Here is a 26,191-nt window from a genome sequence, read left to right as displayed (position 1 = left end):
AAAATTGATTCCCAATTATGATCATTAATACTAGATGCAAATTGAAGATCAATGCACCCCAAAGCTTTGGTGCAATGGAGGCGGCCAATACCTAAAAAAGATATTTTATCTCGCAAATATGATCCTTAGTATATGCATATGCTTACATTTCTTCTTAGACATGGACCACAACAATTCAACTATTCCATAATTTTTTTACACTCTTAACACCTGGAGCTGGTACCATCACAACACGGTGTCATTCAGAATGTTTATAGTGAGCTGAAGATCTACTTGTGCATAAGTCATGTTCTAGTTGTCTGCACAAGGGAAACTATTTGTTCAGAGCACCCGAAGCAAGATGTTGGTGAGGTATCCGCCTTCTGGATAGGCGGGATCAATGGGATGGTCACATGATGCACCGGCTTGCCGCAGAACTGTGATTCTTCGTCGAGCGGAAGATGCAGCACCCTGCCAAAAAGGAAACACTTCTTTCAGTTAACTTTTAGTCGATTGCTATTAGAAATAGTAATAACTAAATAATTGTGGATAGAGGTATCTACTGTTTAACAATATTTATGATGTTCAGTAGTTATGTCGACATGATAGTTAACTATGTTAACAAACCAACTGGATAGCTATGTCAACATGATAGTCAGAAAAAATGACTGATAGAACAAAACTGGCCTCAGACAAGTCTCACGAAGGCTAAATATTTTAGTGTCTAAAATGTCAACGACAGTCTATAATCTTAAATCTTACTTATATTTAAGCATTTGGCATTTCTGCTGGCAGTCAACAAAGGGTTTTCAAGAGTAAAACCTTAAAAATACATCTAGTTTATTAACCAGGTAAGAATTAAATCAGAAAAGCATTGTAGTATCGCGTAGATGAAAATTGGAACGTAGACTCTCAAGAGTTAGAATGTGAATATATATATATATATATATATATACATGAAAAAGGGAACTGTGACCTACCTGAAGGATATGTAAGAACGATCCACTTTGTGTCATGGCTCCAGAACAAGAACATGTCATCAGTAAACCACCCTTCTTTGTGATTTGCATGGCCAAGGAGTTTAGATTTCTGTACATGCCAGATGCGCTTTGTAGTACCTACAGAAGTTGAAGTCTTAGACGGACAAAAAAGAGATAATCATTCTATAGGGCAGCAAAACTTCATACTTCAACAAAAGTTTTTTTAGGCATACATTGCCATAGAACAAGAATTTTCATAAATAGAAATCAGATGTTCCCTAACCGATCCATCAATCCAACTAGTCTAATTGGATATTCATGTGGATCCAAGCACAGACAGCAGGCTTCTCACAGTTTATACAAGCTGATGTACTGTCAAACATCTGGTTAATGTTCACTATTTCTCAATTAAGAAGCTTCAAACTAAATTAGAAAGCTGTACTACAAATGAAATTAGGTCTGGTTTGGCATTTGATGTAAGGGTTATTTGGTAGTAGAAGAACAAAAGTTACCTTTCTTCTAGGTGCTAATTTTGGTGGATCTAAAATTACTATATCCCATGATTCATCTCTGGCAGCAGCACTTTTCATGAATGCTGTTGCATCTTCCCTTACAAATGAGATTTTTCCTGGATCCAATTTGTTAAGCGAGATATTCTCTTTTGCCAGTTCTAAGGCTGGCAATGAAGAATCAATTCCTGAAAATGGCAAGATCAAGACAGTCACATATGCATTTATGGGAAAAAAACAGTTTTCAAGTACATGACATTGTTTATAATTGCAAGTTATATTATGGCATCACTTGAGAACATGTAAGCAAATAATATCAATAAAATAACCATATAAATAACCTAGAATTATGGTGTAAGTAAAGAAATACTTTCAACACATCATACAGTAATGTACATTGTCGAACAGATTAGGGAATAAGTGAGGAACTATCATTATATGGTATATCAGCTTACAGTATTTTACCAAGAACATTACTAGCACCACCGAGTGCAGCATTCAATGCAAAGCCACCACTATAACAGCAAACATCAAGCACTGTACGATCTCTTGAAATTGATGAAACTAAGAGACGACTATCACGCTGATCAGCATAGAAACCTGTTTTTTGACCATCTAGTGAGACTAGGTAACATATGCCATTCTCCAGCACCTACAGTAAACAAGTTGCACAATCTAATCAAGATGAACAAACACAACGAGACAAAAAAAAGGCCCACGAATGGAATGAATATGTGACAATGAATAAGTATATACATTGCCGTCATGTCACTGGGAACCTTTATGAAGGGAATTATAATTGATTCCAATCCAGATTCTTGTTACTTGGGTTTAAGGCCACATCATTGGAAAGGAAAGTTGTTTATTAACATATACAGATTTTATGACATGAAAAGCCTTTGAATCTCCAGTGTAAGTAGCAAATGAGATATCTTTTACTTGCCTTTATTCTTCCAGGGCATGAAGAAGAGATATGTTCCCCATTAGAAGAGATTTCCAATCCTTCCTCTTTTAGTATATCAATAGAAGGTCTCCATTTTATATGGTTTACATCTCTAACTCCGCCAACAAGGAACTCAATTTCTTGTTTATATTTCTCAACCCATGCAGCCGATGAGGCTATTACCGCAACATCACCAAAAACATCCACAATCAAACCTGACAACCTGCATTCATCCACCCAACAATCAAGAAACAGAACTCTAAACAAATACTTCAGCTACTATGTGCAAGTAGAGAAATGTAATTTGCAAATAAAGAAGACAAGGAAGGTTCAGAGAGCTACAAAACATCAATAGGTTAGGTTAGTTCAATCAATTTGACCTTTATACTAGTTCTAACATTTTAATTTCAGTAATCAACACCATGTGAAGAACAACGCGACAATAATCCTGACACTCATACATTGGTTGAAAGCATCATAAGCCTAGAATTCTCCTACCTATCCCCCTCGCTGTTGACCAGACGATATGCATTTGTATCAGGCGAAGGAAGCCCCATGCTCCTACGTAGATTTATAGCATCATAAAGTCTTGCTTCAAGCAGCTTCTCCATGTTTAGTGCATAGCTTGGATCCCTGTGAATATTTAACAATGAAGAGCAGCACAAACATCAACTGCCTCACATAGGAAGAAATAAACTTACTTTGTCACCTCTTCTTCCAGCTGCATAAGTCTAACACAGAACATAGACACCGAATTATATAGACCCCAACCAATTGTCCTCTCCAACCCATCAGCAACGAGAACAACATCTCCAGTCTTAGGAGGGGGGCGACCTATGATTCTGTCAACTGCACCACTGTAAACCATAGGATTTCCATCTTTAAAGACCTGTGTCTTCCCTTTCTTCAAGACAACTTTTGCCAAACCTAATAAGTCATAAAACAATTCAAGCAATGCGCAAAAAAGCATGTTCCTTTTCCACATCTCCTACTTGTATTAGGCCAACAAGCTACAAATGAATCCTGCTCGCGCATAACATCGAACAGGAGAAGCGCAAAAGTATTGTAAAACAAATGGAGAGCCAATTAACCTCCGAGATCCCAATCGGAGCAAAAGATGTAACGGTCGTTCAGAGAAAGTAGCAAAGAACATCGCAGTGAGTGAAAAAGACAACCTTTGTGGTTGGCGGCGACATCTTCCAAGGTGGGTCCGGCGGCGAGGGCGGCGGCGGCGGCGGCGGCCGACGAGAGAGCAGGCCGGCGAGAGGAGATGCTCCAGGGTTTCAAGAATCGAGAGGGGAGTAGTTGCATACGGAGCATGGTAGCTCGATCCTCCTATATCTGATATCTTTGCCTAGAGGAACTTTAGTATTTTAAAATGCATGGATTTCACGCGGAAGATCCTTGCGAGTCGACGGCCGAAATTAAATCAGTAAAAATAGTGCGGGAGGATTCTGACGGCTGCTCCATCATAAGATTGGGTCGTAACAATTGATCCGCTTATGATCCGTCGATAAACTGGCACTGGATTGACACGTTAAAGGATATTTCAAGGCAAAAAAAAAAAATCCGACAAGTATTTAAACATAAGGATATGTTATATTGCACGTCCAACTGTGAACACTGAGTGGTATAGGGTTAAAAATTTAATTATAGTATTTAAGTGGAAGGAGCGAAAATTTAAAAAAAAATAACACGAGTCATGTGGTGACTGGTGCTGGTGGATGGATGTGCAGACACAACATACCATCCCTCCTCATATACGGCAGTGTTAGACTTAACCCCTATCTGAGAATATCTCGTATTCTTCGACGGATTGACAGACATTAGGAACGAGTATATTCAAATTTTTTTCATAAATATTTAATATTTTAAATTATATATATATATATTAGATTTTATCATCTAACTAATCTAGAAATAGAGTCTCGAGATTCTCCTCGCACATTCCACCAATCAAGTAAATCAGATAATCAAGTAAATCATATCTAGAGCGGCTAATGTCCTTAAATTTTTCATCTCAAATGGAAATGGAACTACGATCTTAATTCTATAAATAATAATATAATATAATATAATTAATCAAATATAAAAATATAAAATCTTATAATTATAAAGTACCATGAAATAATTACTTTATGATTGCTCTTCAAAATTTTATATTTTAAAACTTTTACACAATAACTTCAATTAACGGATAGAAATATAATTTTCTCTATATATATAATAAAATTATCATTCATCGTGATGCCCAACATATGAACATACATCAATTTTGATAATATCAATATAATATTATTAACAAAAAGAGCCTTTTTCTAAAAATGAATCTCAATCATTATCTTGCCTGCTTTAAAGTCGATACGACATCGATTCAATTCTTAGCTATAATATATTTATAGAAATTTTTATAAGATATTAAGAATTTGTAAAATTAGCTCCGTGTGTTCTTGTATTTGAACCGCCTAAGATTTGTAACGGGCCAGAAAAGGAAAATTAGAAATGTATTACAATCACAGTTACCAGCCATTCCAAAATATTTTCAGCACCTAACCTGCGGTTTATATAAGATGACGAGACAAATTTAAGAATAGACACCTTACTCAAGAACTCACAACAGAAACAATCTTTTCAGCAACAACCTATTCTAGATTATAGACATCAAATTGGAATCTATATTCTTCGTATGAATGCCTGCAGAAGGCACAAACCCAATCAGCCTCCAAGTAATCTGATCATCTAACACTGGATAGAAAACACACCTTGTAGCTCCATGATTTGAGCTGTTCTGAGAATGCCAAGTAATCTCGCTAACTCCCCACGATAACATGGGGTTTAGAATGTCATATGGCCAGCAAGTTGGCTTTCAGATATCCTTCTGTCTATGGCCGCATCAATGGAGTTCATCTAGTTCAATGGGTATCCATAAAAATCAATCAGGCAGGTTAAGAAAGCATCAAGAAGATTATTGCTATTCTATATGCTTAGCAACCAAACAACACTGCAGTTAGCAAACTTGCTTCTGAACGAATGCTGACCTGAACCAATTCTGGTCGCCAATGTGATCAAAAACAGTAAACAAGAAATTCTTGTTGTCCCACTCAAGCCCCACACTTATTGAAAAGCAATAACGATAAGAAATACAACACAGAAAATCAAAAACTAAATCAGAACTTGGTACATACGCATTTTCGCATAGGCCTGGTGCTAGGTTGAGACCCCTCGTTGATTTGCAGCACAAGCTTGTTAGTTTTGTAAAACTTACTTGCAGAAGAAATAATGTGAAAAGGTATTTGAAAACTTTGGAGGTTCCAAAGAATTGGTAAGAAATCAAGATATGTTTTTCTTACTCATCCCAAGGTCAAAATTAAATTGACACTACCTAGTAAAAAAAAAAATGATAGCCCGGTACACAAAACTCCCGCCATGCGAGATTCCGGGGAAGGATTTATTGTATACAGTCTTATCCTGCTTTTTACAAGAGGCTGCTTCCGGGATTCGAATCCGTGACCTTTTGGTCACAAAGCAACAACTTTACCGTTGCGCCAAGGCTCCTCTTCAAATTGACACTACCTAGTAAGAAAACTTATTACAAAGGGCCGTAGTCCATAAAAGCTTTATTCATACATATTAGAGTGTACCATTTAAATTGGAATGGGATTAACCCAACAATAAGAACATGATATATAGCACAAAGAAGTTAAAAAAAAAAGTTTTCATTTTGTTCCTACCTTCAGAATCTGCACCCTAATTGCAAATCTATTTGACATAAATAAGAATGAATAACAGAAGCCAGTAATAACTTACCTGGCTAGTTTCATCATGCACCTGATACTTTGTTAGGGACATTCTTCTTTCTTCCTGCTCAACAATTCCATATTAATCATATATTAATAAAGAATAATGCTGCATCTAGTAGGAAGGTCCAAACAAAAATGTTCAACCAATTAACTGATAGCAGTAGTTAGAAACTTGCCATTGACATTGCCTCGTCATCCCAGGCCAAGTAGACCTCAGTTGTAGTAGGATGGGAAGCTTGGGGTTTATTTGACATCACAGGAGGTGGCCCAATTGAAGGGTTTCCAGTATTTGGACCAGAAGCATACATATGTGAGTTTGCATATGAAACACCACCTAAAAAAGCAAAAATATTTACTTGGAACATATATGTAAATGTCGTATCATGCTAAGGCTGCATGAGAATAAGTCACAAATTGCATCCGGCTTTTCGAACAATAGCAAATGTTGCAGGAAGAATACAATATTGAAGAAACAGAGATTCAATAGTGAAAACAGATAAGAACAAACACCACAAAGAAACACTAGTGAACTTCTAACAAATCTTTGTAATTGATTCACTTTGCATCCTCTGCATGTCCTATCATGTGTCATGGCTCAACACATCATTAAAGCAAAATGTTGTGGCATTATATTATTTGATGTTATGCAAGAAATGCAATTTTTCTTAACTTTAACAAAACAGAACCTTATTCACTTTTTTTAAAGAAAATTATATCTTCAAAAAACATCAACTTTCAATAAAAAAAAACAAATAATGTTTAGGTTGGCTACCTATGGATGCTCTGAGAGAGAACAATATTGATTCAACCTGGAAGCAAAAGTACAATTTGAGTTACTAATTTTGTATTTATGACATATTTGAACATAAACCTCTCTACTGACCATGTGCATGACGAATTGTATGCCAAATTTTAGTGTATTTGAAATTTATTTGGACTTTCTATCAAAAAATTTGATGATTTTTTGCTGCTTATATGGGAGACAGTACAATTGGCCACCATTTTGATAAAACGCCAAAGAGAGTAGAGCAACCATTTAGCAAAAATATATCAAAGAAATGCATTGATGATTATTGCATAAACAATTTAATCATCAAACTTGGAAGGGAGATAACTATAATCACATTGTAAATCACAACAAATGACATTGATGTAGATCCTTTTAAGTTACTGCACCTGGATTGTTTTGAGTGGCATAACCACCTTCTATAGCAGTATGCAATCCTGAATTTGCATCAGCTACACCTTTCAACATTGTTGGGGAGGCTGAAGAGATTGTTGGTGATGATTTTGCAGGTACACCAGCTGGACTATTGATTGGAAATAGAGGTTGAGATACCAAAGGCGGTGTAGCTGTGGGCGGACCAGCTTGAGGAGGTGTCGGGAGTCCAGAGGTAGAAGTGGAGGCCAAAGGAGTTGTTGCACTCTGGATAGGAAACAGGGGCTGCTGTGTAGCAACAACAGGTGGGGGAAATGGAACAGATACTTGTGAAGGAAACCAAGGATTTGGACGAATAGCTGGAATAGGCCATGTTGGACGCTGAAATGGAAGGGCTGGATTAAAACTGACAAAAAATGAAACGTGGAAGCACATGAGCGATAAGACCACAAAAGCAGCAAAACTTGAAAGCTAAACTGCATGCAAAAACACTAATTCAAAACTCAAAAACACTAAATTTCCAATGATCAATGCAATAATCTACACATACACAGGAGGAACGCCAGCATATACAGGTGGGGGAGGAAATCTAATGCCAAATGCACCAGGAATTGCTCCGCCAACAAAACCAGTAGATGGAACTTCCACTTTAGCTGTCTTTGCCACTGTATCTTCATCTGCACCAAAACTAACTGAATAAAGCAAGCCACAAACAAAAAAAAAATGCATCCAGATAATACACAATAATGCTCAGGTTAATTGACAATGCATCCTTCAAATGCGCACACAAAGTGGAATCCAATTCACTGAGCAAAATGATTGGCAATGGCCCATATACTAGTAGATTTCACAGGAGGCATAACAAATGAGACAATATTGACAGGGTTTAAGTATGCTTTAACATCATGCTCTGTAAGTGCCAGTGCATGCTTGTACAAACAAATGGCATGTGCTAGAAGCCTAAGGTGGCAGTGAAAAGGTGATCATCTCACTCAGAAAGCATAAAAGTAGTGAAATGAACAAAGATAATGAATCAGCATAACTCGCTTTTACATAGTGAAATTTGAGCATGCAGTTGGAAACAGCTTACAACACGGAGATTCTCTGAACAATTGCATAAGCATGTATATGAACGAAGCTCTATTACGAGTAACAGTATTACAGCAAATCAAATAAATATAAAGAAGTTTGCCCTTCAATAAAAGACAACAACTTAAATAAATCAAATCCATAAATTGTTAAACAAACCATTCTGATTTCTGCATATTGATGTCACGTGCATTTAAAGAATCATAATAAACTTTTAGTTGAGAAATGAATACATGCTGCCAAGAGATCTTTTAGAAGGTCAGGTCTAGTTTGGAGGAAAACCAGGCTGGTGTCCTTCAAATAAGAGAAAATATCTCAAATCTAAACCTAAAGATTTTTTGAAAAAACATTATCTTTGTCATTGGAGTTTCAAATTTTCCTATCCACGGAATCATGGAATCAAACTCTTTTTATGAGTTCTTTGATTTGTTTCTCACACAACTTTTTTCTTTTTTTAAATGATATTACAATCTGTTAATGCCGAGGGAGACTTGACACAATAGTAAAGTTGTTGCCGTGTGACCTGGAGATCACAGGTCGAGTCTTGGAAATAATCTCTTGCAAAACAAAATAAGACTGTGTACAATAGACCATTTCCCGCGACCCTGCATTGGCAAAGGCTTTGTGCACCGGCTGCCCTTTTATTACAATATGTTTATGCCAAATTAGGTTCTTTTAAAGATATTCATTATATCATATTATTATTATTATTAAATTCATGTTGAGTAGGGTTGCTTTTATGTTATTATGACAACATCCAAAAGTTAAAAATGAAACCAGCCAACTTTCAAAATGATACTGGTGTTTGAATTTTTCAGCTCACCAGGACCACAATGTAAACTTAAAGCACCATAATAGTTGGAACTTTCTCTTAAGGCACAGAGTACCATTTTTCAAGATGAGTAATATTAATGAATGGAAGAGAGAAGTGGGCATAAACCAGAAACCAATCAACTTTTAACCATTAGACTGAAAGGATCATAAGCATGATGCCTGGGCATAGGTATTGCCATGTAAGATGTGGGGTCAAAGAATGAATGAACTAAATGCACAATTAATTGATCGTATGATCTATGAAAAGAATCCCTGTGTGTGTTGAAGACAAGATATATCAGTAAAAATCTTAAAGTGAAAGAAGGAGAGAGAAAGATCTAATAAAAAAATAGCATCCCAGTGCACGAAGCTCCCGCTATGCAGGTCCGAGAAAGATCCATTGTATGCCGGCTTATCCTGCTTTTTGCAAGAGGTTGTTTCCAGGATTTAAACCCGTGACCTTTTGGTCACAAAGCAATAACTTTACCATTGCGCCAAGGCTCTCCTACAGAGAAAGATCTAATAGAGCCAAAAAAAAAAAAAAAACTCTAGTATCATTGAACAAATATATGAACATATGTGTATTGACATAGAATGACAATTTGTGCGATGCATGATAAATGAAGACATCATCAATAATGACAACAACAAAAAAGTTTCAATTATTTGGGGCAAGCATAGCTAAGAGGAAAAGAAAGCCATAAAAAATTTTACCTTCCCCATAATGAGCTGCCAAGATATCAGGAGGAATTCCTTGCATACCATAAATCTCAATGTCTGTTGAATCTCTGTCAGCCATAGCATTAGGAACCCTAGATTAAAGCAAATGACATCAGAAAAACATGCAAGATGAATGGGAGACCATGATTAAACTAACAAAAGACTGCAACAAAAAACAAGGGGAACGAACGTTAAGCCATGTAGGAAGTGGCATAAAAGGTCATTGTCAATTGTAATATACAAAGTGAGAATGTAAAACATGAACCGTTAGGAAATGTCACTAACAAATGACTACACTAGAAACCTCAAGGCAAGCATGAACCGTTAGGAAATGGTTTTTCATGAGAATGTAAAAGACTAACTTGAATACATTTGGTCCAAAAAAAAATACTGTCAATATTTTCCATGGTCAATCAGGAACAAGACTTCTTGTATCGCGAAAAGAACCAACAGGTACATCCGTCGACCATCATCCACGCTACCAATATAAATGAAGGTATTTGATCTACCCCACGAACACGGAAAAATTTCAGCGATCATCAATCGTAAAAAAAGAATACATAAACCTAATCCGGCAGTGCATACAAAAAAATACAATTAACTTCAAGTTTGGGGATTGGTATAGTATGGATCATACTTGGTCACAGCCTCCTTATGGACCTGGAGGACGTGTATGGCCATGCCTCCAGCGGTAGAGAGTTTTTTTTGGCATACATGGCACTTGAAGTGCTTGGCTTTCTGGTGCTGGACGAGGATCTTCTCGTCGTCGAACTCCCTGTCGCAGTAGTAGCACCACACCTTCGAAGGTCGCTTCTTCTTCTTCCCCATCGCCGCTCGCCCTGCGCGATCACAGCCCTTGCCCTGTAGAGGTCAGTTTTACTCGATGCACCTCCGATCGAGCAGCGAACGTAGCTATGGCGGAAGCAGAACCAGGTTAGGGTTCTGAAGCTCGTCGCCTATGGAAGATAAAAAAGTACGGACCCGATCAACGAAAGTAGGGTTGTAGAAAAGCTGAGCCGAGCCGAGCCGAGCCGAGCCGAGATTTGGGATGTTCAAACTTGTTTGATAAGATAATCGAGTCGAGCCGAGCCGAGCTTAAAATGAACCAAACTTTTGAAATGAGTGTTCAAGCTTAGCTTGGTTTATTTTTTATGAGCTTGAGCTTGTTTGAAACTTGGCTTGAGCTTGAGCTTTGTTCGTTTAGATGTTATCAAGCTCTCAATTCAAGCTTGGCTTGGCTTGAGTTTGGTTTGAGCTTAGTTCGTTTAGATGTTATCAAGCTCTAAATTCAAGCTTGTTTGATTGTTTGATTGGTTATTAAGATTGATAATTTAAATTTATTTATTTATTTTATTTTATTTTATTGTTTATTTAGCATATTTAAAAGAATTTTATTAATAAATATTGTTCGTGAACATTGTTCATAAATGTTGTTCACGAACGTTAACGAGCTGAACACATATATGTTCAAGCTTGTTTGTTTAGCTTAACGAGTTGTTCAAGCTTGTTTGCTTAATTAATCTAATGTATATTGAACGAATATAAACAATCTCTTACCAAGGCGAACACCAAGCTTGTTCACGAACGTTTGATTTATTTACAGCCCTAAACGAAAGGAGGCAACCGGCCGTTCAAGTAAATAACGAGGTGGATGCAGAAAACACATGGCAAAAGGCGAAATCGCTCGCCCCCAGCGCCCCGCCGCACCCGACCCAAGATCATCACGAGGGAGGTAAATCACACCATCCTGAGCGAGCATGTGGCAGGTGGGGTGAGTTGCACAGAGACCGGGGATTTACGCCCCGACTACCCTGAATTTCGACCCCGCAACCTCATATGGTAAGCATCCCATCACATACCAACTCGGATGACCTGTGGGGTCGATGGACGCAGAAAACATGATTATGCGTGGTCGTCGGGTTCAAATATTAAATGATTCAGAAAATAATAATTAGCGCCGCTCTTATTAAATCCACATAAATGATAATTTTAACTAACCTTAATGATTATTTTTAAGGTTATCGATTCAGTTTCGAAAATTTTCTATCCAATATTTTTTATTTGTGCTACTCATTGAAAAAAATCATAAAAAAATGATAGCTGGATATCGAACTCGATGTCTCAACTAATTTTATTTTTACATTCAACTAAATTTTAATATATAATGTTTAAAAAATTACATTATCAAAAATTTTCAATTGCTTCTAGCTGTATGCAATTTGAATCTGAATTCAAATTTTAAGGGTGTTCAAATTATTATGGATGAGTAATCACATAATCAAAATTACGGAGAATAAAATATAACCAAATGTTGTTTGATTCAATCTAGATAATGAAATAAAAATTTATTTATTTAAAATTTTTAATGAATAATTTACTTTAATATTTTACTATATCACTTTTAGTTATAAAATCAATCATATAATAATAATAATAATAATAATAATAATAATTATTATTATTATTATTATTATTATTATTTAAACTCTATATATTTTTTTTCAGGTTTTCCTTTATTTTTATATGTTTTTTATTTTTTATTTTTGTTTTTAAAATTTTTTAAAGTTTTTATATTTTTTATATTTTTTATATTTTTTGTTTTAAAATTTTTTTTAATGTTTTTTCTGCTTTTTCTATTTTTTTATTTTTATATTTTTATATATATTTTTAAATTTTTTACGTTTTTTAAATTATTTTTTATGTTTTTAAATTTTTTACAATTTTTCTATTTTTTATGATTTTTTTATTTCCCCCATTTTTTATTATTTTTAAATATTTTTATGTTTTTTTTCTATTTTTTTAAAATTTTTAATGTTTTTTAAATTTTTTTAAAGTTTTTTATTTTATTTTATTATTTTATTTTATTATTTATATTTTTCTTTTTTATCACATTTTTCACTTATTTTAGAGTATTTTTAGTAAAAAAAATTTTATTAACTCCGAAATTAAAATAAAACTTCAATTTTCCGATTCCGGATTGCATGTCCCTTTTGTTGACATGTCAGATATGGAACATTACTCGAGAAATATCGATTACCTAAATCAAATAGGATTTTCATTGATAATCTTAAATAAATAACCAAAATTATTAAAGATAACTCCAACCAAACGCACCTAAAAGTATGTAAAAACCCAAAGCTGAATCGGGCAAGTCTGATGCTTTCCTAATCACTAGATTTCAATGGGCAACTTCTCTGTTATCCAACAAAGAGTATGGTCATATTTTGATCTATATTTTTAGCTCATATAACAAATAAAATATAAACAATATATATTATCTATGTTTAACTCAAAATTAATGAGATAATTTGGAGTGATGGATTTCGTATCATTTTAGTATATATTCTACATTTAAAAAAAAAACAAATACAACTCCTGTATACTTTGTTACAATGAATAATCCCATTGAATGTAATACAATGTTCATGTTTCCAAATTCAGCTGTTGCTACCCTTGATTATTAGCAACCATAATAAATAATTACATCGTATATTCCCAATTGCCCATAGCAATCTTAACTTCCATGGCAATTGGCATAACACTTGTTATGTAAATCGTAGCAATGTCAAAATGAGGTTCCCATGCTACATTTATTCAACTAAAAACAACATGTAAAACAGCCAACCACATCAAAATCGGTTTTCCATGCACTAGAAAGTCTCCAATCCATAAGAAGCAGCATGTCGTTAGGTAAGTTTTCAGGCGCAATTCAATGGCGAGCACTCACCAGAGCCATGTGTTTGATGAGGTCAAGCACTCGGTTGCTGTAGAGAATAAAGAGGTGGTACATAAGATGGAAATGGTCTGCTTTGCTTGTGGAGAATGGAGATGAAAGGTGGAGAAGATTGAAACCTGTAGCCCCATTCGTTGTCATACCATGAGACCAGCTTCATGAAAGAAGCACTTAAGCCAATACCAGCTTTAGCATCAAAGATACTAGATCTGAAATGTAACAGAAATAAAGAGAATGAAAATGAGTGTAATGAAAGTGAAGAAAAGGTTGTGATATTTTGTACATGAAAGTTTTACCTTGAGTCACCGACCAAATCATTTGAGACGACATCATCTTCAGTGTATCCAAGAATGCCATTCAGGGTACCCTCTGATGCAAACCTGAAATGTGCTCATAGTAAACAATATAAAATTTAAAGGGCAAAAAGAAAAAAAAAAAATCTAACATACAGATACTTCAGTTAAAATAAAACAGATGAGCTGAACTATAATGGTGGGCTTGCTCAGTAGTCAGTAGGCTGCCTCAATTTTGTTCAAACCCCCTATCATGGTAGCTGAACTAATACAATTTGGGCATTTGGATGAAATCATTGAGATAGTTGATTTCTTTTGAACAGCTGAAGTAGCATAATTGGAACTTCAGGGGAAAAAATAGGCTAAAACCAAGGATCAAATTTCAACAACTATACATTTGTAAGAAACTTTCTAGTATAATTTTTTTTTTTTTTTTAAAAAAAAAAGGAAATGCACACTTGATGGCTGCCTTGACATCCTCGTATGATGCACTTTTTTGAAGTCGGCAAGTTAAGTCTACAACAGAAACATTAGGTGTAGGAACCCTGAAAGCCATTCCAGTGAGCTTCCCATTTAGGTCCGGAAGGACTCTTCCAACAGCCTAATCCAGGATTGAATCAGTTCAAATTTAAAACTAAGCAGAAGAATGTAATATCTTGATCACTGTCACCATGACCTCACCTTAGCTGCACCAGTTGAACTGGGGATGATGTTCTGTCCAGCACCACGCCCCCCACGCCAATCTTTCATTGAAGGGCCATCAACAGTTTTCTGTGTCGCTGTAAAGACATCAGTCTCAGAAAATCAGTCTGAAGGTATTATGCAAGGCATGACAGTATAATAATATGTGCAATGTTAAGCGTGCGTTCAGTATCTTATGAAGGGGAGCCTTAGTCAATGATAAAATTGTTGTCATGTGACCTGGAGGTCACGAGTTTGAGTCTTAGAAATAGCCTCTTGCAAAGTAAGTAAGGTTGCGTACAATAGACCCTTCCCAAGACTCCGCATTAGCGGGAGTTTCATGCACCGAGCTACCCTTTTTATTCTTTCAGTATCTTAGAATTTAGAGTGAAAGGAAAAAACCTGTGGTCGCATGAACAGTAGTCATGAGCCCCTCAACAATGCCAAACTCCTCATGGACAACCTTCAAGAAGGACAATAGTTATTTATCCCATAAGAGATCTATGATCCATGATACATGAAACTGGGCATCCTACGAGGCACAGAGAGATTCATGTACACGCTAACAGCCTAAAAAAGGTATATCTAGAGCATAATGAGAAGTTGGGAAATTGAAATTCCATGTGCATTCAATAATTATTGACTTGGGCATTAGAATTAATGTCTGATCCATAGACCTTGGGGATGGAAGGATATAGATTTTATAGCAATTATGCTTCTAAGTATGAAACCTTGGCAAGAGGAGCAAGACAGTTGGTTGTGCAACTTGCATTTGAGACAATACTCATGCCGGACTCATATGTCTTCTCATTTACACCAATCACAAACATAGGAGCATCAGCAGATGGAGCTGATATTACCACTTTTTTTGCACCTCCCTATTGAATATTGACAAAATAATCAACAAAACTTTCATACAAGAAAGGTGAATCAGCTATATATGAGAAACTAGTATATGAAGAATATACCTTTAGGTGGGCTGATGCTTTCTCCATCGTTGTAAAAACACCAGAAGATTCAACGACATATTCTACTCCAAAATCACCCCAGGGAACCTCAGTTGGATCCCTGATAAAAAAAAATGCATAAAATTAGGTTACTTTCCTTGTTCTCTTTGATTGATTATATCTCAAAACACTGGAAGATTCAATAATGTACCAAATCATACACAAATAAAACATAGATCATCAGTAACAATGATTACTAGATGTTATATGAGATTAAAAAAATCATTGGTTTTCAGAGTCAAGTAAGAACACATTCCTTCATCAATCTTGACCATCTAATTTGTATCCAACAAAACATCAAATTATATTCTGGCCACTCAAATTTTACGAACCCAAGGTATAAAATATTGTTCAGAAACCTTAACATCAAAATATAAAGATATTGACAAAGGTTAGCCTGAAAAGATTAATGCAATACCTTTTTCTAGTAACAGAAATTCTTTTACCATTGATTTCTAAGTTGGACTCATCCACAACTTTGATGGATCCGCTGAAGGTACCATGTGTTGAATCATACTTTAACATGTATGCCTAACAAAAAGAATATGATCATTATATTGAAAGAAATATAATAATGACTAAGAATAGAAAAAATTGTAGGCAAACCAGAAATCAGTTTCCTATGATAAAGATATCAAGGAACAACAAATCAAATCTTCAAAAATTTTATCCTCAAATATCTTTCATCAATACATAGCAGAATATGGTTACTTCTTCTTCCATGGAAAATTGCTTACATAGTCACATATTTTATCGAACCTAAAGGTAAATGCAAAATCTTAGTGGAAGCAGAAAACTATATACCAGAGCAGTTGTGTCAGTTTTGAAGCTTTTAACTGATTGCATACTTCCATGTCCTTTATTAGTTTAAATTGATGCTATAGAAATATCAAGCTTTTGATACAACAAAGTGATACAAATAATAGCTGAAAAAAAAAGAGAAATACACATAATTCCCACATGATTTGGCATTTTCCACAAATACCAGAGACAAGTTAGTAAAGAATCATTTTAAAAAGAGTCTGGTCCTCTACACAAGAAGTAATCAATTAAAAGATAACCTTATTTGACAAACTTGGAATTCAAATGATTCCCACTTAAAAATTTATTAATATATAATAACATCAAGCCAGAGGTTCACTCATGAGCATTGCAGTCATATTGTTGGTTATTCTGTTAAGACCAAATGTAGGTAATCCAAGTGAGAAAATTAGATTATGACTCAAAACTTTCAACTTTCATTCCCATTCACCAAACAACCACTCAACAACACTATGGTCTTATAGGTTTCATCTATTTTTTCTAAACAAAGTTAGGTGAATTGAATATCAATCTCCATGATCAATCTAAAAATATAACTCACGATTTTTTATTTTCACTCCTTTTTGTTCAGGTCAAACTTGATTCAGAAACACAAACCATGTATACACATTTATCCACCAAAATAACTTTTTAGAGTCAAGAAACAAAAGTACTTAGTATTCCTATCCTAATAAATATTTATTAAATCAATTGAAAAATACCCTTACCATATATTTAGAGTCAATGAAGGGATCATTCACAGCCACAATATCGATGTCATCTCTAGCCATTGCTATTCGTAATACAAGCCGACCAATGCGACCAAATCCTGCAGTGCAAGAAAGATTTCAGTATCACTCTGAGCACTGTCTAGACAGACTTACCTTCCATCTTGAATCACCTCTCAATGATCCAGAAGACTAAAATGCAATAATTCAAGGCTAAGATAAAATGAAGATTATGGTCCAGGAATCCAGGAACATGAATAATTTGTTTGATTAACATGATTTTGAAAGATTTGGAATACAAAAAAAGTTATTATCTTACAACAGCAATAACAAAGTAAAATGTAGCATATACAAAAAGACACTTTCCATCATCGTATTTTTAGTTGTAGAGTTGAAACTTAGATGGCTACTTATCCATTCCATGTCAATAGTAACAAAAAATTATCACAACGGTTGGAATTGAAGAACTAACATGAAAGTCAAACTAAACAGGTCAGAGATCCTAGGATAGCTCACCATTAATTCCGACCTTTGTCTTTCCACTACTTGAAGATCCTACATACAAAAAATGAATGATTAGAAATCCTGGCATTGTTAAATACGGACTAGAGAATTGACTGGTTTATAACTAAAACGCTCCATATCATGAGTTACCCTTAACAATTTGAGGGGCTTCAGTCACTGTGGCTTTAAGTGGCTGAATGCTTTTGCTCCCATTATATTTACTGCATGAAAATATAAAGAACAAATCAACAACTTCAGATTGTCTATGTCGACAGCAATGACTATGATGATCACTGACGAACAACGGCGCGGAGAGGTCACTCCAGAACCCAAAAAATTTGCCCGAGTCTGAGCCGAGTAAGAAGAGTGGATACCAGGCACCTGAACAGGAACAAAATCACAGATGCAAAAATTAAATAACAAGATAAGAATAAAAACAGAATCAAATTGGAAAGAACAGTAACGAAATCAGACAGACCCTGTCAGAATCGGAAGCTAATACCTCTCGCGATCTTTCGATCAAGGGAGACGCAGATCTGAGAAGAACCGAGTGCGCCATCAAAGACTTCCAAAGCTCGCCTCTTTCTCCGGATCAAACCTAACAAACACTAGAGGCCAACGCAATGGCAGGCGGTGGAGGAAAGAACAAAGCAAGCCAGGTCTTATGTTCTCTCTCGTTTTTCGAAAGCAACGACATGAAGGCTAATGTAATAAAATTTGTAATATAATGTAATGTAATTTTGGTTATATTATCATGTCTAGTAATATAATGTATGTAATATTTGATTATAAGGATGATTATATTTTTTTTATTTGGTATATATTATTTTTTATAAGGAATATAATTCATATTATTATAGAATGATAAAAAACTTCTATCGACCGTCGTTGCACTTTGTCAGAGCTTGCAGTCATCGGCGATCGACGACCGGTGATGGTTGGCGACCAACGACGACGACGGCCGACGACCGGCGACGGTCGGCGACCAGCGGCGGCGACGACCGACGACCGACAACGATCGGCGACCAGCGACGGCGACGATCGACGACAGCCGAAGACCAGCTGACGACCAGCGACAGTGTCGACCGGCGACCGACGGTCAGCCGACGACCAGCGGCCAGCCGACGACCAGCAGCCAGCCGACGATCGGCGGCGACGGCCGGCGATCGACGGTGGCGGCCGGCAACGACGGTGGATTAGGGATATATTCGGCATTCAAATTTTGGTTAAACGGTGACCTCGTAATGTAATCGGATTACATAGTATTTACTTTGTAATCCATATTACAAAACTTCACTACTTTTTATAATCGAGATTACTTTACATTATATATTTAAAGTTAAAACAAACAAAGTAATTAGCCTTGTAATATAATCCTGATTACATTATAAGACAGATTACACCGTACCAAACGTAGTCGAAATGGAATGCACTGCCCCGGATCCGATTTAACTAAACGGACCCGGCATTTGCCATTGGGGTAGAAAATGGGTCCCATGGAATCGGATGCTTGAACGACCAGGACCGTCCAATTAAGCACTTTAACTTCGCATATTCTTTTCTTCATTTACATTTAGCACTTGAATAAATTTGCTTCTGTTTCACAATCGCACCAGGAATATGTTCTGAAGAAGATATGCGATCATCTTGGATTGACATGTTGAATCACACTTAACAAGTTGAACTAAATTTTGGATTGAAGTCGATCATTTTATTGATATTAAAACCATTACCAATAATAGTACAAAAGATAGAAGCCTATTTGATAGAGCTCACAACAAAACTGCAAGTCCTAGTAGAAACACTTCTCCTCTTCTGTACAGTCATAAACTGAGTTCGTCTTCCTATGATAATCTCAAAATTACATACCCAACATACAAATAATACTGGCAAAACTAATCTTACTGGCAAAAACTAGAATTCCAAGCAAATAACTAAGGCTCTGATCTGCTGCTGTTCCAGCTTTCTGGGATCTTATAGCCAACATGTGCATCGATCGATAGCATCAGCTAGGTGCCTCCGCTAATCTTTACGCTCGCTCCACATCCACTGGCAGGGTATCAGGTCTGATGAAGAACCGTAATTGGAACGTTATGACTATATATAAAAGATCTGTCCAACATTCAGTAGGCTTTCATGAGGAACATTGAAGATCACACTGTTCTCCCTGCAGATCTTCCTGAGGAAAGCATATATGTAATCAACAGTAATCTTCTTTATGATTGTGGATTCTCGACGAGCCCTCACGATAGTGTTCCCGAGAATGTGCACCACCCCAGCCTCCTTGCACCTGTTCATGAACTCCAATTCATCGCTGGTCATGCCGCTTGCATGACCCGATGACCTCACCAGACTACTTCCTTGGGATTGAGCAGGTTGGATGAGATCACTAGAAGATGCATAACTGAGATCCATGATTGAGGAAAGTGTGTTCTCATTGCCATTCTCTCTTGTTGTTAAGTCAGAGGAATTTTCAATCCGCTGCGCTGGTACGTTGTAGTCCTCTGAATCTGAATACACTTCCATCATGCTCTCTAAACGAACAAAGAGATAGAGGCTATCGAATAGCATCTTTTCAAAATCATCATCCTTCTTGTGAAGATCCTTGTATCCATATCGTGCAACACACCGAAACATATGGAAATTTTTCGGCCCTATCCTTCTCATAAGGAAACGTTCTTCCATTGGCACGGTGTAGACTGGGAGGTACTTGACACAAACAAATACAACGACTGAGTGGATGGCCGGAAGGTGGGTGATGAAATGGGAAAATATGTGGGGGACACCACTTGCCAGTTCAGTGTACACAAATCCTATTCCAGGAACACGAACTAAGCCAAGACTTGGTCCTAGGCCTAGTATCCATGCCATGGACACTTTACTATGCATCTCAAATTCATATCGCTTAACTGTGCCGTAGTGCCAGACATACATTATTACGAGAAATGTGGCAGCGATAACAAGAGGTACCCAACCACCTTGATCTATCTTAAAAAGCACAGCAGTTAGGTAGGGAAACTCCACCAACAAAGATAAAGCAGTGAAAATGCAGACTAGGAACCAATGGCTTCGCCAGACCAACAGCATGATTGGGATCATAAGAAATGTTGTCACCACCATAACAATCACAACTGCAGTTCCTGTTTTCCATGAGAAAAAGTGTTTTCAATATTTTAGTGATAATTTTCAAATAAAAAGGTTAGCAAGAACTTTCAATAAAACTACTTTGAGAAGCTTGATGTAGGAAGATGATGAGAATCATTTAAATGCATACCTATTCTCAATTCAAGAAAATGAAATCAATATGCGATACAGAACAAAGATACTTTGAAGCAGAAATACAGATTTAGAGGACAAGGAACTAGAGACCGTGCCACAGAGAATGTAAGGTTTTTCACCAATAATTTACGGCATGAAGATAATCAACCATAGCTGCATCAATCAGCAAAGATACATCAACCTACTAGAGCTGAAAACACCCATTTGCTACTGGACAAAGACTCTTGAGAAACAATATAATAGTATTTTCAAAGCTATCGCTCTTACCCAGATGATCAGTGCATTTATTAAATATTTGTTGTGCCATTAGTCTCTGGTAACATCTACCTTTTAACATTTTACAAAGTAGGTAGACATTTCGTTCAAGGCAAATAGAGAACGTGTAGTTTCCATTCATGAATGAATGATATATAAAAGTGCAACAGATTACCATATGCATTTCCAATCTGACTTTGATTTTTGAATCCAGCAGTAACCGCTATACAGAGGATCATAAGAATCCAATTGATATCAGGAATATATATCTGACCGAGAAACTTCTTTGACGTGTGCACGATCTTGACCCTCGGAAAGCAACCAAGCGCAAGAGCTTGTTTGATTATAGAAAATGTTGCAGATATGGTGGCTTGACTAGCAACAATTGCAGCTGCTGTAGCTACGATAAACATGGGCCAGTATATGCCATCTAGAAAAACAAAATGTCATGACAAACACATGGAAAATCATGGAATCAAATGGTAGATTAAAGGCCAAGAAACCTGGAATGGATCTGAAGAAAGCATCATTAACATGGTCTGTGTGATGAACAAGATATGCAGCTTGTCCAGTGTATGCCAATAGAAGACATGGGAAAACAACTGTAGTGAAAGCAATCTGCATGAAAAGATCGTATTAGTAAAAGGAAACTCAGCAGATTGACTATGATTATTACAGAAAATTACTACTTACCTGAACAGCTAATACAGGGAAATGACACAGGTCGGCAAATAATGCTTCTGTTCCTGCAAAACAAAAAGAGGACGGACTAAAGTGATCTTCTAAACATAATCAGAAAGTCTATAATATCTAGCATCAATGTGCATCATGTGTGAAATGAATCTGCACAGAGCAACCTGTTATACTGAGCAGAATTCCACCTAGTGAAACCCAACTATTTTGTTTCCCTCGTCTAAAATATCTGCAGATGTAAACTGGATTGAAAGCCTTCAGAACTGAGCTATCAAATTTCCATATATTCAGAATGCCAATAACTCCAATTGACAGAAACCAGACTAGCACAACAGGAGCAAAAAGCCATCCGACTTTATCAGTACCATAGTGTTGCATACTAAATAAGCAAACCAAAATAGCCACCGCAACAAGCACAACAACATCTGAAACATTGAGGGAGAAAAGAAATTAATGAAGATGCTTGTGGTGAAACGTCCAGAAGCACCTGTTTGATCAAATTACTTAAATACAGATTCTTTTTGAATTTTGCCTTCAATTAAAACAGATGTCTTGATCTATGATTTAGCATCTGATACAAGAAAAAGATTGGGAATAAAAATTCTCAAGGTTGCAGATTTACCATTGCTCATCTTTGGATTGTTAACCTTTATGCCACCTGATGCAGAAAGAACTGCAAAAGCATTCAAGCATTTTAGCATGCAACTTAGATCACATGTATTGTAACTATCATACAAATTTTATTCTTCATTTCCATCCATAGATGTGATATAGTGCAATAATTAATAAAGAATATTCAATTCGAGATGAAGTTAATTTTACAAAGATGAAATGACAAAGAATCCAACTTTTGTATAGGAAATTATGAGCAGTAAAAGGGATTATACTTCTTCAATTCACGATAAGTTAAATTTACAGAGAAAAAATGCTACACCGGGAACACCAAAAAGAATCAGCTGCAAAATACCAAAAGGAAAGGCAGAAAATCATTGCAACGAATGCATAAATAAAAATAAATAGTTAAAAGGGATCCTATCCAAATAGAGAAATATTCTGAAACTAAAGATATGATACAGAATTAGTTTACCTGAGATGACGGGAGTGAGAATTCCATCACCAATCGCCATACAAGTGCCAACGAGAACAAGAATAAGCAGAGCATTTTTTTTAAATGGATGTGATTCTAACCATCTCTTGACTTTTGCAGCTAGTGACTTCTCGTCAAATGTATGGCGACTGTAAGTTGTGAGTTGTTCATCAGTTCTATGCTGGTTAGGAATAGTATTCACTTTTGCATGTCGGCAAAGTAGTGAATAGAGTGCAAAGGTACCACCTGTACATGGAAGTAAAAAAATCTTATATTTATAAAGGATACATAAAAAAGCAGGATAGAACACTAAATTGCAATGAAATAATAACTAATCCTAAGATGACTTTTTGTTTTTTCTATGCATTCTTTGACATGTTAAAGTGGAAATTACAGGATTGTTCAAAATCAATGGACATATTAGCAATGGAGAATGTTTACCCATATAAAACAATTATGTTGATTTTTACTCAGCATTACTGTTATGAAAGAATACAATGAAAATTTTCATATAATTCTGATATGTGGAGTAAATCTCCTAAAAGGAACTTCTATATTCTATTTGATTTGATGTGTGTGACTGCATGAAAAAAACTGTGAATAAAAGTAAGAAAGAACTTCACGCAGAAAATTACAGAACTATGGATATGAGCTAAACTAAAGGCAACCATGTAATAACTACAAATATTTAGTACATAATTTAAGAGTAATACTCTATTTCCACATTCCTCTTTGTTAGATTAATTATTCTGATATTTCCATTTTGATAAACATGAGCTTCTGCAAATATGGCTATCACAGATATTAAAATTTATTGGGAATCATGTTACTTAATATAGAAATTTGATTAAAAAATATTTTCAGAGTTAGCTTACCTTGACCGTTATCATTTGCTCTAAGCACGATAAAAACATATTTAAGAAGGGGTATTAGTGTGAGCGAGTAGATGATCAAAGAAAGAGCTCCAATAACATCTTCTGGATCATTAATACCACGAGGGAATGTATTATAGTACACGTAGAGTGGGGAGGTTCCTAAATCTCCAAACACAACCCCAAGACTCTGAAAGGCAAGTCTGGTGACCAACATGGCTGAAAATTTCTGCACAAAAGAATAATCATCACTTCAAATTGCTAAATGAAAACATCAATGCATGTCTGCATCATCAAGAGTAAATAAAGCAAAGATGAATATAAGCCTAGTGCTGATGCTGTACTAGTGATATGACTATATGCTCCTTTAATCTAATACATAAGGAAGAAACTCGAGAATAGCAAGTGTTATTTTTTTCTCTCACAAATTTGATTTAATCTCCAAATCATTATCAGAAGAAAGAGAGAAAAATATTGATAATCCATGACAGATGGGCCTAGCCAATCTTTCTTTTCTTGAAAAAAAAGAAGGAAGAAGGTTAAGCAAAAGGAGAAAGCTTAGAGAATTCCTCAAAAGATGATCAAATTCCAAACAGAACCATAAATTCTCAGAGTTAAAGTCCAAATTACTTAGGAAGTGGAAACAGATTAAAAGAATCCCTTTTGCCAATCTTATACATCTAATTGGAGCGTGGTCTGTGACATGAAGGATTACTATTAATTACTGATCATCACATGCCTCGACAGAAATGGACTGAACTAATTGTCAAAAAGGTAGTGAGACCCCTGGATAGCGGATATTTTCAGGGAAAAAAAAAATCTATTTCGACTAGGGATGCAGAGAAAAACGATGAAAGATGATGCGTATGATATGGCTTGATCATTTATCTTTAGAGTCGAATGTAAGAAGCATCCAAAAGAAGAAAGAAAGAAATATTTTGACAATACTCAAATCAATAATGGCACACCTTTTCTTTGTACATGTTTTTAAGTTTGCCAGCTTCTTCATCCATGGGTTGATCAAGATTCCGATCCAATTCCCACATGCTCCCCCTATTCGTCTCTTCATTTCCAGAACCCGATGCCATCAAATACTACTGATATCTTCAAAAATGTGCAATTTCCTGATATTTATGGGAAGTCCAAACAAATACCGAGGACTTCAACCTCCCAGTTTGGCTAAAAAGCGATATCCTTTACCATCAAATGAACAAATTAGAAAGAAAAAAAAAGCATCTTCCTTATTTGAGCTCGAATCCGTAAACCAAGGAAGCTTTTTTGGAACACTTAAACAAAGTACTGCCGTAAACCGGCAATCCTAGAAGTGAAATCCACAGAGCACCGCGTTCACAAACATCAAGGCAGCATAAACCAGTGAGACCCGACGCGAAAAATGCTCCTCGAGTTCGATCGCGAAGCTGGAGTTAAAAAATATAGATTTCAAAATTTTCCTTTTTCCGGAAGATGCCAAAAATCCAGCTTTTCGGCAGTACTCATAGGCCAAGTGTCCCCGGAGTCTCTAGAGAAGCCTACCAACGTCTAGGAGAGAGGCGGCGATACCATTAAAGGGTTCGGTGGGCGGCGAGCTGACACCACTGAAATTGGGCGAATTCAGGAATCGGAATCTAGGAAGCCGGGTAAGAGAGGACGGAACGACGGAGGGCGTTGGTGTGGCGATTCCAGAGGGAAGGAGGAAGAGAGTCGGAGAGGAATTCCTCGGCCGTTGGCTGTGATTTTCTCCAATTTATCGAGCGAGACGCGAGGAAGAAGATACTTCAAGTCCTCAACTTCCCTGCCTTTTTAGCTCCGAATTAATGGCGTTTATGTAAACAAGTAAATCGTACATTTTACCAAAGGACCCTCGAAGGTTACTATTTTAATTTGATTTCATTCAAATATTTTCATACTATTTAAGTGATTAAAATAATAATATAATCACAATACTCTAGGAAATTTATTTGTTGTTTTACTTTTTAAATTTTGACCAATAAAGTTCATTAAGATATTTAGGCAGATTACCTTAATAGTTTTCTTTTTTTGTTTAAAAATATATTAATGGATCGAATTGGCAATATGAGATTATCGGAGAGGTATTTAACTAAAATAGTTTAATGATGTCTTCGCCTCAAAATTATATATATAATGTTTTTTTAAAAAAGTTTATTCATTCTTTTACTTTTTTATTTTCAAGTTCGTAATACTCTTTTAAAAGTGAAATATAAAATCATATTGTATTGGTTGATGTAATTGTTGAAATTGGCAAGTT

General features: G+C 35.9%; 4 protein-coding genes across 9 annotated transcripts; all 4 read right to left on the bottom strand.

Moving 5' to 3' along the window:
• Positions 1-78: 78 nt before the first annotated feature.
• Positions 79-3,963, bottom strand: LOC121974612 (ribosomal RNA large subunit methyltransferase I-like). Of its 2 annotated transcripts, none has more exons than XM_042525758.1 (8): positions 3,587-3,963; positions 3,113-3,338; positions 2,910-3,044; positions 2,412-2,634; positions 1,934-2,120; positions 1,472-1,656; positions 960-1,097; positions 79-450 (listed from the first exon to the last, which is right to left on the bottom strand). In XM_042525758.1, exons 1-8 carry the CDS (start codon positions 3,729-3,731, stop codon positions 322-324), a joined length of 1,368 nt encoding a protein of 455 aa, XP_042381692.1. In that variant the 5' UTR covers positions 3,732-3,963; the 3' UTR covers positions 79-321. The 2 variants fall into 2 exon arrangements, with proteins under 2 accessions (XP_042381692.1, XP_042381693.1); XM_042525759.1 differs by having other exon boundaries at positions 3,113-3,268; positions 3,587-3,712.
• A 935-nt stretch (positions 3,964-4,898) lies between these two features.
• Positions 4,899-10,974, bottom strand: LOC121974610 (protein SUPPRESSOR OF FRI 4-like). 4 transcript variants are annotated; one of them, XR_006110058.1, is made up of 8 exons: positions 10,630-10,974; positions 9,987-10,084; positions 7,921-8,047; positions 7,388-7,776; positions 6,388-6,545; positions 5,597-6,272; positions 5,450-5,524; positions 4,899-5,318 (listed from the first exon to the last, which is right to left on the bottom strand). XR_006110058.1 is itself a non-coding variant. In XM_042525757.1 (7 exons), the coding sequence occupies exons 1-7, from the start codon at positions 10,818-10,820 to the stop codon at positions 5,247-5,249; spliced, it is 1,089 nt and encodes a 362-aa protein (XP_042381691.1). In that variant the 5' UTR covers positions 10,821-10,974; the 3' UTR covers positions 4,899-5,246. The 4 variants fall into 4 exon arrangements, 1 of the variants encoding a protein (XP_042381691.1); XR_006110056.1 differs by lacking the exon at positions 5,450-5,524 and having other exon boundaries at positions 4,899-5,105; positions 5,174-5,318; positions 6,219-6,272; XR_006110057.1 differs by having other exon boundaries at positions 5,450-6,272.
• Positions 10,975-13,375: 2,401 nt separating this feature from the next.
• On the bottom strand, positions 13,376-18,435 carry LOC121974609 (glyceraldehyde-3-phosphate dehydrogenase GAPCP1, chloroplastic-like). 2 transcript variants are annotated; one of them, XM_042525755.1, is made up of 14 exons: positions 18,218-18,435; positions 18,038-18,120; positions 17,890-17,960; positions 17,752-17,790; positions 17,236-17,336; positions 16,125-16,237; positions 15,668-15,767; positions 15,431-15,577; positions 15,102-15,162; positions 14,700-14,797; positions 14,477-14,619; positions 14,022-14,105; positions 13,845-13,934; positions 13,376-13,756 (listed from the first exon to the last, which is right to left on the bottom strand). In XM_042525755.1, the coding sequence occupies exons 1-14, from the start codon at positions 18,296-18,298 to the stop codon at positions 13,702-13,704; spliced, it is 1,266 nt and encodes a 421-aa protein (XP_042381689.1). In that variant the 5' UTR covers positions 18,299-18,435; the 3' UTR covers positions 13,376-13,701. The 2 variants fall into 2 exon arrangements, with proteins under 2 accessions (XP_042381689.1, XP_042381690.1); XM_042525756.1 differs by having other exon boundaries at positions 18,242-18,435.
• A 993-nt stretch (positions 18,436-19,428) lies between these two features.
• On the bottom strand, positions 19,429-25,731 carry LOC121974608 (probable potassium transporter 11). The gene is made up of 9 exons (XM_042525754.1): positions 24,894-25,731; positions 23,929-24,154; positions 23,054-23,299; positions 22,589-22,639; positions 22,131-22,391; positions 21,967-22,019; positions 21,777-21,891; positions 21,449-21,703; positions 19,429-20,879 (listed from the first exon to the last, which is right to left on the bottom strand). Exons 1-9 carry the CDS (start codon positions 25,011-25,013, stop codon positions 19,837-19,839), a joined length of 2,370 nt encoding a protein of 789 aa, XP_042381688.1. The 5' UTR covers positions 25,014-25,731; the 3' UTR covers positions 19,429-19,836.
• Between the last annotated feature and the right edge of the window lie 460 nt (positions 25,732-26,191).

Source organism: Zingiber officinale, chromosome 4B (genome assembly GCF_018446385.1).
Source record: "Zingiber officinale cultivar Zhangliang chromosome 4B, Zo_v1.1, whole genome shotgun sequence".
Taxonomy (NCBI): Eukaryota; Viridiplantae; Streptophyta; class Magnoliopsida; order Zingiberales; family Zingiberaceae; genus Zingiber; species Zingiber officinale.
Note: the sequence above shows the minus strand (reverse complement) of the source record. Positions and strands in the feature narration are given on the sequence as shown.

Excerpts from the sequence above, each read along its gene's own strand:
- LOC121974612 (XM_042525758.1), bottom strand. The coding sequence starts at position 3,731 with ATGCTCCGTATGCAACTACTCCCCTCTCGATTCTTGAAACCCTGGAGC. Across the intron at positions 2,121-2,411 it reads CATGCCCTGGAAGAATAAAG|GTGCTGGAGAATGGCATATG; the intron begins GCAAGTAAAAGA and ends TGTTTACTGTAG. Across the intron at positions 451-959 it reads CGTTCTTACATATCCTTCAG|GGTGCTGCATCTTCCGCTCG; the intron begins GTAGGTCACAGT and ends CCTTTTTGGCAG.
- LOC121974610 (XM_042525757.1), bottom strand. The coding sequence starts at position 10,820 with ATGGGGAAGAAGAAGAAGCGACCTTCGAAGGTGTGGTGCTACTACTGC. Across the intron at positions 7,777-7,920 it reads TATGCTGGCGTTCCTCCTGT|TTTTAATCCAGCCCTTCCAT; the intron begins GTATGTGTAGAT and ends ATTTTTTGTCAG. Across the intron at positions 5,319-6,218 it reads TGCATGATGAAACTAGCCAG|ATGAACTCCATTGATGCGGC; the intron begins GTAAGTTATTAC and ends CCATTGAACTAG.
- LOC121974608 (XM_042525754.1), bottom strand. The coding sequence starts at position 25,013 with ATGGCATCGGGTTCTGGAAATGAAGAGACGAATAGGGGGAGCATGTGG. Across the intron at positions 22,392-22,588 it reads CAATCCAAAGATGAGCAATG|ATGTTGTTGTGCTTGTTGCG; the intron begins GTAAATCTGCAA and ends TCAATGTTTCAG. Across the intron at positions 21,892-21,966 it reads TCCCTGTATTAGCTGTTCAG|ATTGCTTTCACTACAGTTGT; the intron begins GTAAGTAGTAAT and ends CTTTTCATGCAG.
- LOC121974609 (XM_042525755.1), bottom strand. The coding sequence starts at position 18,298 with ATGGCGCACTCGGTTCTTCTCAGATCTGCGTCTCCCTTGATCGAAAGA. Across the intron at positions 15,578-15,667 it reads AAGCATCAGCCCACCTAAAG|GGAGGTGCAAAAAAAGTGGT; the intron begins GTATATTCTTCA and ends AATATTCAATAG. Across the intron at positions 14,620-14,699 it reads GTTCAACTGGTGCAGCTAAG|GCTGTTGGAAGAGTCCTTCC; the intron begins GTGAGGTCATGG and ends ATCCTGGATTAG.